Source organism: Protopterus annectens, chromosome 11.part0 (genome assembly GCF_019279795.1).
Source record: "Protopterus annectens isolate FY-2018-M chromosome 11.part0, PAN1.0, whole genome shotgun sequence".
Taxonomy (NCBI): Eukaryota; Metazoa; Chordata; order Ceratodontiformes; family Protopteridae; genus Protopterus; species Protopterus annectens.
Genome location: NC_056745.1, coordinates 341,211,050 through 341,224,962, shown reverse-complemented (window position 1 = coordinate 341,224,962; position 13,913 = coordinate 341,211,050). Strand labels below are relative to the sequence as shown.

At 37.0% G+C, this 13,913-nt stretch overlaps 1 protein-coding gene across 1 annotated transcript in view; it reads left to right on the top strand.

Annotated features, from left to right (window-relative positions):
- The window catches only part of STAB2 (stabilin 2), a 922,612-nt gene that overhangs the window by 163,510 nt on the left and 745,189 nt on the right, over positions 1 to 13,913 (top strand). Inside the window, exon 8 of the mRNA XM_044087850.1 lies at positions 3,766 to 3,962. Within this exon, the coding sequence (XP_043943785.1) occupies positions 3,766 to 3,962 (197 nt within the window). The remainder of the gene's footprint in view (positions 1 to 3,765; positions 3,963 to 13,913) is intronic.

Genomic DNA, 13,913 nt, shown 5'->3' with positions numbered 1-13,913 from the left:
AGCTGTTTTCTGCATGAAGTCACAATATCAGTCTGTCAACAGGATATTATCAAAAGCCATTAGGAGAAAAATGCCAAAACAACTTTTGGTGAACCTCAAAGGAATATTATTTAGAGGGGAACAAGTAAATACCTACTCTGAGTTAGGAAAACTCCACTGTTAATAAAAGTAGTTTAAGCAGCTTTTCTTCAATCATCTCCATTCTGTAGAGTTGCTGCTGATAAAGTGACAGGTTGTGTTGGAATTCTTCCACGTTTCATACAGAGGATGAATGAGTCTGTTGGATTGGATACTCACAACTCACTTTTGTGTTATGAATGTGGATGTTAGAGAAAAAAATACAGTAAACTATTGGGAAGTCTGTTTGTTTTTTTTTTATACTCGAAACTGTTCTTATAATTATCAAAACATCAGTTTTAGTTTAAGAATTGGATATTGAGATACTATGAACTTATTAACATCCGAAGAGGGAGAGCTACTCAACAGGGGTTTGCTCTATCGCATGCTACTAATAATGAAACAGTTTGAAATGGGTCTATATTAGAACATTGAAGTTTCAGAACTTCAAATGTTCTAATATTGACACCTACTAACTGAAAACTGATAAAACCGAAAATTGAAAACAGCAAATTTTTTACTAGGGAACAAATTCGCTGATCCAAAACACATACACACAACACAAACACACCAAACAAACAGAAATCCACACACATACACCTAAAATTTTACATCTAAACCTACACTAAACTGTACATACACCACTATCTACCCACTTACCTTAACCCAAACCCTAACCCTAAGGTCCGCCACTATCGCACACACACCTCACCCACACCCTAACCCTAACTCACCTATCCCAACCTAACCCTCACATCCACACACTCACACACTTACCTGACCCGCACCCTAATCCTAACTCACCTATCCCACCCTAACCCTCACGTCCACACAATCGGACACTTACCTGAACCCCACCGTAACTTTCCACCGCAGAGCTGAAAATAGCAAAGCAACAGGAACGGACAACCGAATTCTTTCCCTAGGAAAGAATTCGGTTATCTAAATGTTCGCTATTTTCAGCTTTCGGTTAGTAGGTGTCGATATTAGAACATTCGAAGTTCTGAAACTTCAATGTTCTAATATAGACCCATTTGAAATGTGTCTAAACAAAGCAGTAGATGAAGAGGATATACAGATGAAATGCTTCTTTTGAATGTTAACAAAAATACAAAAGAATTGAAAATTGATTTGCAAAATAATGCTTCAATAACCATGGACCTGGATAACTCAGAATAAGTTATTGATTAACACTACTAATTCAACTGTAGTGATATTAGGTTCACCCACAAAAAAATGCCACAAACTAGTATGCACTATTTAAAGACCACAGAGAACATTATTACAAGTGAACACTCAAGTATTTAGATATCTGGATAGATTAAATACTTTCTCAATATCACACAGAAGCAATCATCCATTTAAGTCAACTAAAACTTTCCTACAAACTCTTACATTTCCTACCAACTGACTCAAGGAAAGTGATAGCCCTGAATGCACTAATTCCTTGGTTAGAAAATGTATTGTCAGAAATAAATGTAAACTGTACAGATATTGAACATATCCCACCTGCAAACTTCAAAAAAAAAGACTGCATTTTTTCATTTTATTGTTTAAAATAACAGCATCACTAAGCCAAAACTACAGTTCATTCATTTATCCTATGTTTGAACAACATCTGAAGTAGTAGTAGTCACATGATCTGACAACACAATTATTTGAGTACTTAATGACTAAACTAACTTCAGTGAATTCAAGGTCGGCTTACAGATTAGTCATAAGAAACTCTCGAAACACACATGGAACGTCAAAGCAGGGAGCAGCTGTTTCTGCTAATAGACTACTACTGGCTCAGTTTAGGAATTATACAAGGAACCATGAGCCAATGCACAGATTAATACTATTTGCCAAGGGGCAGTATGGCTCTTCTTCACTGTCTGTAGTGACCTTAGAGTTAAAACAAATGAGTCAGAAGTGTGGTGTTGCAACCAAAGCTCATAATACACTCCTAACTATGAAAACGTATGGGATGAATTTATGATAAGGAAATATTGGTACAGATGATTTGTGTTGGTCATTATGATTTTTTTTCCTTTTCCCCTGTTAAATTTCCAGGACTACTTAACTTGGCATCCACAATCCCACTTGCTTCTTCTGACCTATTGATCTGCAAATGCTAATATCTTTTTTCTGTGTATTTTGCCTTACATCTGACAGTCATCTACCCTTGTGCCTCTCTGTTGCTTGTGCACTCCGCGTTAGCTATGTATGGGCTATATGCACCCCACATCACTTCATAGTGGCCCTTGGTCTCCAAGTCTCCAATGAAGATTTGCCTATTAGTCCTTCAGTCTTAGGTAACCTATGCTGAAATAAATGAATAATCATCCAAAAGCCACAGATGATTGTTCATACTTTCTTTTCTGACCTTTGTGCTGGCAATGCATACCACAATGGCACTCTCAGACACATGCATACTTCTGTTTGTTGTTGAATGCAACCACAGGAAGCGCACTGTAAGTGATATGGCTATCCCAGCCTAACTGCTGATTGTTGAATCTATGCCCTCTGCTTGGAGCCAGTCATGCAGTGGGTCATTCTGCTTCCCTCCCACAAGAATGGGCTAAGCAGCACAGAGCAGTCCCCCCACTGTCCCTCATCAGCTCCTCGAGTGCACCGGTTATTAATCAGTGCCATGTTACTGGATCATAGTCAGGGATTTATCCTTCTGCACCATGGAGCTGATTCATATTCCAGTGTCATGACCATTTATTGGATGGGTCCTAATTTTGCAGGAAGAAATAATATTAAACCATGTAAATAGAGTAATTCAGAGCCAGGGAAATTGGATGAGAAAATATGTACAGTAGGATATAGCAGTTCACTATGCTCCAGGCCTTGAGGCATTATCCCTGTTATGCCCAACCTGTCCCTAAAAAGGGGTACAATGAGTATGCGAACATGCATGTAGTTCTGCACTTGTATATGTGCCGCAGTGAATGGCATGCTCACCATCGCCATTAGTGTTAATGACTTTCTAAATCACTGTTTTTAAACATCCCTCTCTAAGGTATTGAGAAATGTCATTTTCTTCTTGGTCCACTATTACCCACATAATCCATTCACCTTTCTGGAGTTGATGTTCTGTCTTTGCACCAAAGGCTTGGACTCATGAATATTTCTTTTTTTCTTTCTTTCTCTATTTCTTTCTTTTTTTCTTTCTCCTTCCTTCAGCATCCTAAACACGGAAGATGACAGAAGGGAAAATAAAGTTTGACTGTCATTCTGCAAATGTGCTAAGGGGAGCAAAACCTTCAGCACTGAAAAGTGTATCAACACTGCAAATCCGACAAAACTAGATGAAAAGATACCTTAGCTGAATAGACAACAGCCCACAAAAGAGAAAAGAGAGTAATTATAAAGTGATACAGTGGTCATGGAGTTACCCACTTTGCTAGAAGGGCTTGAAATCAAAACATCCATGGTGAGTCTGACAAAGAGATAGGAAAGATAACAAAGAAGTTAACAAAATGAGTCTTTGAGCCACATTATGAAGGTCATAACTACTGCATGTTATACATTCTCAGTAGGCCATAACATAAAATGTGCATATCTAGGTTTGTCAGTTAACAAGATTGTGCTACAGCATTATTTTTTATTACATAGCATGTAATTCATATTTTGAACAAAATGCCTTTCTTTTCACAGTAATAAACATATGTGTAAACAAGGTCTGTGACCCTAATGCTCAGTGCACTATGCTTGGACCAAACAAATACATCTGTTCCTGCAACAAAGGATTCACAGGTGATGGAAAAGTGTGCCTGCCAATAGATCCCTGTCAGGAAAACTTTGGGAACTGTCCACCAAATTCAACTGTCTGCAAATACGATGCTCCTGGCAAAGTAAGTACAGCTGTACCAAGTTAATTAATTGCTTATTTAGCAGTTCGTCTGAAAAAGGAAGCTATATATTTTAGTTTACTGTAACTGATTTTGCTGTTCTTGTGTTGTTCTTTGGTTCACTCTTCTCTGTAAAGTCCTTACTATATTGTCAGGACCAGTAAACAAGTCACCACATTATCAAAATATCAAAAGAAACATTAGAGTTTAAGTGCTTATACTGTGCAATCTCACATCACTGCAGACTGCACTTTGTTTCTTAAGGTAATCCAGTTGTACTGCATGAATTTGCCAAGCTTCTCCTGCATGAGTCCAAACGTTAATGCCTTTGTGACTGTGAAATTCATCATTTTAGTTATTTCTGATTATTTATATCTCTTTACTGGGGTAGAGCACTGAATTTCTGGATCATTTTCAGTCTCAGCCGAGGATGCAAAGAAAATACATGCATACAAACAATAACAATGACAGAGAACATTGCACCATTGAGAGATATTAGAATAAGCCTTTAAAAGTCAGATATTGACAGTGTTTCTAAATACAGCAGAAGTAACTTAAGAAAAATGTTTATTAAACGTCATTGACTATAGTAATAGAAGTAAGAAAATAAGGTAAGAGTGGGGGAGACAGAGACTTACAACAGTTATCTCCCCAGTCTGAAGCATTCCATATTATATAAAGCATGCAAAAACATGAACAATTAAATGCATTCATTTTTTTCCTGAAAAAAAAATTCTTCCCTATGCTTTTGAGTCCTGTTGACATCTCTTGTGTGGATTTATGGTGAAGTGACAATATTACAGTAACGTGCATACAATTTTGAAAAGAGAACTATCCCCCCATTCCTAATTTCTTTGAGACAATGTATCCTGTATATTATTTTAAAAGTATTTTCTTCAGTATACATACACTGCTCTGGAGACAACTGATTGACAAAGCAAGACTGGCCTTCAAGCTGTTTGATGTTGACATCAAAGTAGGACTGTAACAGCACAGTGCTGAAAAGGAAACGCTGCATAATCAGTCATATGCTTTCTTCCCAGTGCAGACTTTTCCAGCTTCTGAGGATCACAGATATATGACAGCAGATCTTGTGCAGTTCTATCATGGGGAAGGTGGGCTTACCAGATGTCTTTTCTTGCTCGTTTTTGCATAGATATATCTGTCATTGTGATACTTGTTACACCAGTGCCTTTTTCTTTATATAGCAAGAATAGTATCTGTAGTTCAGTAAGTTGCATTTTCACCAGAGATTATGTAAGATAAGAATATCAAGGGTTCTAGCCCAACAGCTGACAACAGTTCAGAAGGAACTGAATTACAGCTTTTCAGAATCAGTCCTTCACATGAGATTCTACTAAACAGTGTACACTGAACTAACTAATGTAACAAAATAATAAAACGCTGGTAAAAAAACAAACCAAGCATCTTATGTACGCATGCTTAAATAATATCACATGCTTAATTACCAATTAATGTTTTAACCCCTTTCTTTATAAATAAGCTGCAAAGTTTTCATAATTGTTCAGTCCTGGAGGGTAACAAGCATTTAATTTGACCTGCCAGGAATATTCCAACCACCCTAATTCATTCTCTGCATTAAACATTCTCTCAGCATTTTTAATATCATCCAGTACTAAAAACTTAAAGGCAACCTTACATTTACCATTTTAAGGTGCTTACCCAAGGCATTCTTTTCAGTTCCCTATTAAATCAGTGAATGCTTAAAATAGTGAACGCTGTTTAATTGAACCTTTTTAATCGAAATGGCGAAATTCTGAACACACGGAACAGCGATTTTTTTTTCCCCCAAGGAAAAAAAATCACTGGGCCATTTTCAGGACTTTGCCATTTCATCCACTGTGGTGCAATCTCGGTGTTGATATATTTAAGTAGGGGGATGTAGAGGTGAAGTCCCCAACTTTATTTTGTTTGTTTTGTTTTTTTATGGAGCAGCGATTTTTTTGCCTGTGAAAAAAATCGCTGTTCCGTGTGTTCAGCATTTTGCCATTTCAATATTTTAGAGTCGATTATACAACATTTGCTATTTTAAGTGTTTGCTATTATAATATAGACCCTTCTTTTCATCTTCTGCCTGTACTGCATGTTTGGGTTCATATATTGTATGTGTGATGCAACTTTCAGTCTGATGAAGTCTCAGTGTGTTTAAGTGAAGAAAGCAGTGACTGAAGTTGTTATTCTTATAATAAAGTTTTTGGTTTGTTTTTTACCGGCTTTTTATTTTGTTACTTCACATGAGATTGTAAACCAAAGTCCCATCTGGTAGTACTAGTGGGTGTTAAAAATCCAGTAGCATTTGTTAGCAAAGTAAAAATGTTAAAACATTAGTTTTACTTACTCTGAAGACAGCAGAACAAAAAATAGCCAAAGTGAATAGCTGGAAACTAGGCATGAATCTTGCTAGAACTTAACAGCATTACGAGGGTTTATAGATTATATTTTAACCTTACTGCCCTGCTTTTGTCAGTCCCCTTGAAGTATTTTCATAGTTATCTTATGTCTTCTTTCCTGGAGTATTCAAATGTACTATGTATGTGCTATGTATGTTTCTGCTCCTTTTAGCAGAAATTTGAATTTTTAATCACTTCTTATTTAGAAAAAAAGAATACCTGCAAAACATCAGCCATAATGCTAGTATAATGTTTTCCATAGCAAATAATTCCTTAATTAAACTCAGTTTTCTTTATTAAAAATCCTTAAACCCAGACAGGCAATCATATATTATATTAGCTATTTGTCTTTATAACAGGTATTTCATAATAACGCAAACAGTAGTCGGTGTCCCTGCTGAATGGTGCTGCACCAAAAAACACCAAATCTGTAAAATATCGTAGTGAAGTACCAAACACAGAGGAGCATGCAGTATTCCAAATAAATCACAAGTGGCTGATTGAAGAACTCTGGCAACTCAAAAAAGTTCAAAACTTTCATAATAGTTACCAGAATGCTTTTTGATACCTGTGTATCATAAAAAATGTATCTGTTTTTCCTTTGCTACACTGTACTCCCAGAAGTTGTCTACAAAGAAGAAACGTCTCATTTGACATGTTTGTGAATCCCTCTTGCTCCAAATGTACATGAGATACTCTGCTACATCAGGACCTACATATTATGAATATCCAATCTCATCAAGTTTTATTCCCCTTTGTCTTTTAAGAGTGCAATTCTTCCAATGTCATATTTATTTGCTTATTTTATTAAACATTTGTTTACCAGGATAATCTGACTGGACAACTGGTGTCCATTTTCAGCAGAGTCCTGGGGAGAAAAGCTCCATATAGTGCAGAGAATTAAGTAATGGCAACATTTTGGTTACAAAGTGAGAAATGATAGTAACAAATTAGAAAACATGCTATACATAGTAGATACAATATATACAATATTTTTTATTTTATTTATTTTACATTTGTTGACCGGGCTAGTCCAGCTGGATATATGTCCATTTTCAGTGGAGGCCCGGGGAGAAAAGCTCCACAAATTACAACAACATAAAAGGTCAAGACAAAGACAATAACAGTATAATTTGGTTCATAAGTTTTAACAATTATAGTACAAGCCTAAGATTATATATTTTATATTTCAGTAGGAAAAAGGAAAAATTTATCTAAGAATAGATGAATAAGACTAATACATTTGTATTAGAAATGGTGTAGTACAAATCTTTATAACATATTACAAAATTAGATACACCTAGTAATTTATGATAAGAGATACTGAGGTCTCACAAAAACCTAAGAAAGAAAAACACTAGAGATCAATAGAGTATAGAAGAACAGCAAACAAGGATGGATTTCTAGTGTTTTTTAACACATAGTTTGTGATACTATATGAAGGTGTTTAATCATTCCACTTAATATACTTATTTACATGAGAAAAAATCCTAAGGAAGGTTAAGCTCACTAAAAATTAGTGAGACAACAAAAGATCATGATAGGCTAGGAATTGTGGTTGTCTAGTTAATAGTTAGGTACTTAGTCTGGGTTAACACAGGGGCATAGCCAGTGTGATTTGAGGTAGGGTTTAAGCTTGCTTTTAAATAAGCTGACAGAGGATATTGAGGTTAGCTGGCTTGGGAGGATGTTCCAGGCTTTACTTACTGTATTGGAGAACAAGGTGTCACCAGCTAAGTTGTTGGATTTTGATATTTGTACAAGTAGGTTATTAGCTGAGCGTAAGGTCTTGAGGTTATTATAGGGGATGACTAGGGATGTAAGTATGGGTGTATTTTGAGGTAAATACAGGATCTTATGGGCTACTATTAATTGATTGAAAAGTATTAAATTTGGCAGCTCTAACCATCCTAACTGATTCAGATTGATACAGTGATGAGTTCTATAGGAGGACCCAGCTGCAAATCTGGCAATATTGTTGTAGGAGGATGTAAGTTTACTCAGATTACTTCTACATATTTTGGTATAGATAGGGGAGGCATAGAGCAAGGTAGAGATGAGGTGGGTACGAGCAATAGTAACCCTGGCTGGAGGTGTAAGAAAGGGTTTTATTCTATAGAGGGAACCTAGTTTCTTGTTTACTATTTTTATGGTGTTATTAATGTGAGGTTCAAAGGACAAGTTGTTATCTATTAGTAGCGCGAGTAGTTTGGTGGTTGGTTCCGGAGATATTATAGTTCCATCATTTGAAGTAATAGTAAAGTTAAGTGGGGAGGTTCTGCGGGTGGGGGTAAATAGTAGCATTTTTGCTTTTTGGGGTTAAGGATAAGACGCCTTTGTAGGAGCCAGTTTTCAACTGTACTAAAGGTCATTTGGGTTAGTGACTGAAGTTCTGATTGAGAAGCAGCAGCATATGAGTGTGGAGTCGTCAGCGTATTGGATACAGTCAGCTTGAGGAATTACAGAATGAAGGTCATTTGTAAAGATGGAGAAGAGTAATGGGCCTAATATAGATCCTTGTGGGACCCCTAGAGTGACTGGGACGTGGGAAGATAAAGTATTTTCCCATAGTACAGCCTGTTGCCTGTTATGTAGGTATGATTGGAACCACTGTATAGTATGGTTGTCCAATGACAGGTTTTTGAGTGTGTCTATAAGGAGGTGGTGATTCACCATGTCAAATGCTTTGGACAGATCAATAAAAACAGCTGAGGATAGAGTATCAATATTATGATTGCTGTTAATATGGTTAGCGAAGGATAAGAGAGCAGAGGTGGTGCTATGAAATGGTCTAAAGCCATGTTGACAGGGTGCTAATAAATTGTGATCGAGTAGGTAGGTTAACAGTTGTATGTGTATACATTTCTCCATTATTTTTGCCAAAGGAGATAGAATAGCTATGGGCCTATAATTGGACAACTCTTTGGAGTTACCGCCCTTATGCAGGGGAATTATGTGAGAGACTTTCCAGATTAGGGGAATAGTTCCTTCAGAAATAGTTCTGTTAATGAGGATGGATATGGATTAGGCTATGACTTTAGCAGCTTTTTGCAGGTATTCTGCAGGTAATTTATCAGCAGAGAGAGTAGTGGGTTTAAGTTTCTGTATGAGGTTACAGATAAGTGAAGTGGGCACTGGCTGAAAATGAAATTGATGAGAATTATTGGTAAAGGTTGTGGCAGAGCCTGGGATGCTAGGGGATAGCTGGTTGGCTAGGGATTGTATGGTTTCAGTGAAAAAAGTATTAAATGAGTCTGCTATTTGGATGGGATTGTTGTGATTAGAGCCAGAGGGAGAGGGAGTACTTGAGCATCCAGGGTGTAGGAGGTTATTGATACCGCGCCAGAATTTTTGGGGATTATTTTGGTTGGTTTGTTGTAGTTGGTAGTAGTAGTTTCTTTTATCGGCTAATATGGCTTTTTTTGTTTCATTTCTTAGCTGTCTGAATTGCAGGTGGTCTGAGGAGCTTTTTGTTGAGCGCCATTTCGCCCATTGTTTATTTCTTTGGAGGATTTTTTGTTTGGTCATTTTGGTGAGCCATGGTGCCGGTTTGGTTCTAATTCTAACTTTGCGTAATGGGGCATGGCTGTCTAAAATGGTTAGAAATTTAGAGTTAAAGTATTTCACAGCATTATCTATTGGGAGGTATTTCAGGGGTGACCAGTCACAGGTGACTTGTTCAGCTTGAAAGTGAGCAGGGTTAAAATTTTTGGTAGTGCGAATAGTTCTACAGATGGCAGAGTTTAGGATGACAGTTTTGTTCTGATTAAATAGGTAAGCAAGTGATCACTTATGTCCTCAGGGAGGGTGCCTGTTTTATAGTTTAGTTGGGGGGTATTAGTGAGTATCCAGTCAAGGGTACTAGTTTTGTTGTTAGTTTTATTGGTGCGGGTTGGGGATGTTATAGTTTGGGTAAAACCATATAAGTTGATATGAGTAGAAGGCTGCTCAGATATACAGGAGTTCCAGTTAATGTTAAAATCTCCAAGTATAATGGTTTCTTGGGGGTAGTTACTTGAGAGCCAGCTGAGGATAGCCTCATATAAACAATGAGCATTATTATAACGCAATATTCCAATGCATTTCCCAACTTATAGCAATATATACAACATGTACAGACAGCATTGGCAGAGAACAATGATAGTGAACACCAGAAGTATAAGGGAGTAAGGTCTTACTGCAAGGTGAGGCTTCAGGGGGGTGGATTGCATTTTCAAAAATGGTTACTGTAAAGGTATGATTTAAGGAGGTTTTTGAAAGTGGAAGTACAGTTTTGTTTTCTGAGGTCAGAGGGCTGGGTGTTCCATGTTTTAGTGACTTCATTAGGGAAAAGAGATTCACCAGAGCTATTTTTACATGGAATTGATTTGATCAGAGCATTGGTGGAATAACATAAGTTGTGTTTTCTTGGGGTTTAATATCAATTGTGACTTACTTTTGAAGTTCAAGAAAGGTTTGCCTAATTGTGACTGTCTTGTATTGTCGCCAGATTTTCCAAGCTTTGTCCCTGCCTTTGAGTAAGGCCCTTGTGCTTTTTTGTAGCCAGGGGGCAGGGTTACTACATATCCTAATTGTTTTAATTGGGGCTAGGTGGTAAATGATGTTTAGAAATGTAGAGCTGAAGTATTCGACTGCCTTGTCAAGTTGGAGGCTTTTGATTGGGGACCAGTTACAGGATTTTAGGGCTTCTAAGAAGTGATCTGTGGAGAAGTTTTTGTGGGAGCCGATTTGTAGTGTGGAGGGAGAGTTATTAGGTTTTAGTTTGTGTCTAAGGATAAACGTAGGGTTGTGGTCACTGAAAGAGTCGGGCAATGTACAGTGCTGATGGCCTGTATTGGGTTGGTTTGTGAGGATCCAGTCTAATATGGATTTTCTTTTGTTGTTCATGTCTCTTACTTCAGTAAAATGTGTGCTTCTTGTCAAAATGGAATTTTCTGACTTTTATTTCTGAAGACATATTTACATGATGCTTTTTGAGACAATTGGCCATAGCATCAAATAAAAAGAGGAAAATTTCACAATCATAAAAACAAACATTTCCTGTAATTCCTTGGTCTCTATTTTTTATTGAACTGTGCTTTATTTCATAAAAACCTTTTGGAATACCATATCTGATGAAATAAGATTCAGGAAATAATATTTCAAACAACATACCCACTGATTATTTATTTATCTATCTATTTTTAGATCCATACCAAAGGGCAAAAAGGTCACACTGATAAACTATTGAGTTAAAACTTAAAGATAGACCTAGCTAAGCAAAAGTGTTTACTGTGTAATACCTGTGGTCCATAGGATATATATAAATTACCCCCTTAAGGACATACCAGTGTTACAGCTACATGGTTTCTAAATGCCCATGGCTTTTCACCTTTTAATTTTTAAGTCTTTACTAGTGCATTCAGGCCAATAAAGCCAAATCCCACTAGCCGCCATGTTTGCCCTTTTTCTATGCTTGCCAGTACAACATAAGTGGATTATTTGGCTATACATATTAAAAGTTGAAGTATGTTAAACAGTTGCAAATTCTCAGAATTTTCATTAAAAGAAGAAATGAATATGTTATGTGCATGTCGTATCATCTATTGTAAGTTCTCCATACCCAACTTACAGACACAACATTGTACTGTTAACATAATATAACTTAAATGTCAGGTATATGCCTTGTCTACTTCATTAACTCAAACATTCAGACCTACTACAGTATAGCTAATCTTCAAATCTGATTATAACTTTGGATGTGCTAAACTGATATTGTATTTTTTATTTTTATTTATTTTTATTTTATTTTTATTTATTTTACATTTGTTGACCAGGCTAGTCCAACTGGATATATTTCCATTTTCAGTGGAGGCCCGGGGAGAAAAGCTCCACACATCAGAAAAGTATTTACAAAGCACAGGTACATTCCCAAGTTTTGGCAAATTATAACAGTTCATTACATTACATTTTAGCTAATGAGTAAGAAAAAAAAAACATTCCTAGTTACATAACAGGTATGGATATACATACACAAATATATAAAAAATAAGTAAAAATAGGGCACTATTAAACTAAAAAGTTACACACACCTTATTGTTAGTAAAAAGATTAATGAGTTTGTGCAAGTAAGAAGATCAGTGTCTGAAGACAAGGGAGGTAGTTACTCTGGGTTTGCACAGGGGCATAGCCAGTGTGATTTAAGGTATGGTTCGAGTTTGGTTTTAAATAGGGTAATTGTGGGTAAGGAGGTTAGGTCATTAGGGAGGGTGTTCCAGGTTTTACCCACTGTGTCAGAGAACAGAGAGTCTCCAGCCAGATTGTTGGTTTCATCTATCTGTACCAGTCATTTATTTGATGAGCATAGGGTCTTCAGGTTATTGTAGGGGGTGATAAGGTTAGTGAGTATTGGAGTATTTGTAAGTTGATACAGGATCTTATGGGCAATAGTTAGTTGGTTCAGTAGAATAAAATTTGACAACTCTAACCATCCTAGTTGATTAAGATTGTTACAATGATGGGTTCTATAGGTAGATCCGGTTGCAAATCTAGCAATATTATTATAGGAGATAGACAGCTTGTTCAGGTTACTTTTACATCGTTTAGTATAGATAGGGGATGCATATAGTAGGGGTGAGATTAAGTGGATACGTGCAATAGAGGTCCTGGCTAGTGGAGTCAGAAAAGGTTTGATCCTGTAGAGGGAACCTAGTTTCTTGTTTGCTGTTTTTATAGTGTTGTTAGTATGGGCTCAAAGGTAAGGTTGTTATCGATTAGTACTCCAGGTAGTTTTGTGGTAGAATCGGGAGATATGATAGTACCATTGCTAGACGTAACAGTGAAGTTCAGTGGGGAGGCTGTGCGGGTGGGAGTGAATAGTAGCATTTTTCTTTTGTTTGGGATCAGGATGAGACATCGGTGAAGAAGCCAATTCTCTACTGTGCTAAATGCGTCTTGGGTTAGGGACTGAAGTTGTGATGGTGAAGAGGCTGAGCATATTAATGTGGAATCATCCATGTATTGGATACAAGTAGCTTGAGGTAATACAGAGTGTAGGTCATTTGTAAAAATAGAAAAGAGGAGAGGACCCAATATGGAGCCTTGAGGGACACCAAGGGCAATTGGGAGGTGGGAAGATAGGTGATTCTCCCATAATACAGCCTGTTGCCTGTTATTTAAATAGGATTGGAACCACTGTATAGCAAGTGGATCCAGTGAGAAGTTTCTGAGTATGTTTATGAGTAGCTGGTGATTGACCATGTCAAAGGCTTTTGACAGATCAATAAGAGGGCTGAGGTTAGAGTGTCATTACTACTATTTTTATTAATGCAGTCGGTGAAGGATAAGAGAGCAGAGGTGGTGCTATGAAATGGTCTGAAGCCATGTTGGCAGGTAGCTAGTAGGTTGTTTTCTAGTAGGTGGTTTAATACTTGCTTATGAATGCACTTCTCCCTGATTTTTGCCAGTGGGGATAATATCGTTGGAATTACCACCTTTATGCAGGGAGATGATATGTGAGATTTTCCAGATTGATGGAATGGTTCCTTCAGAAAATGTTCTGTTA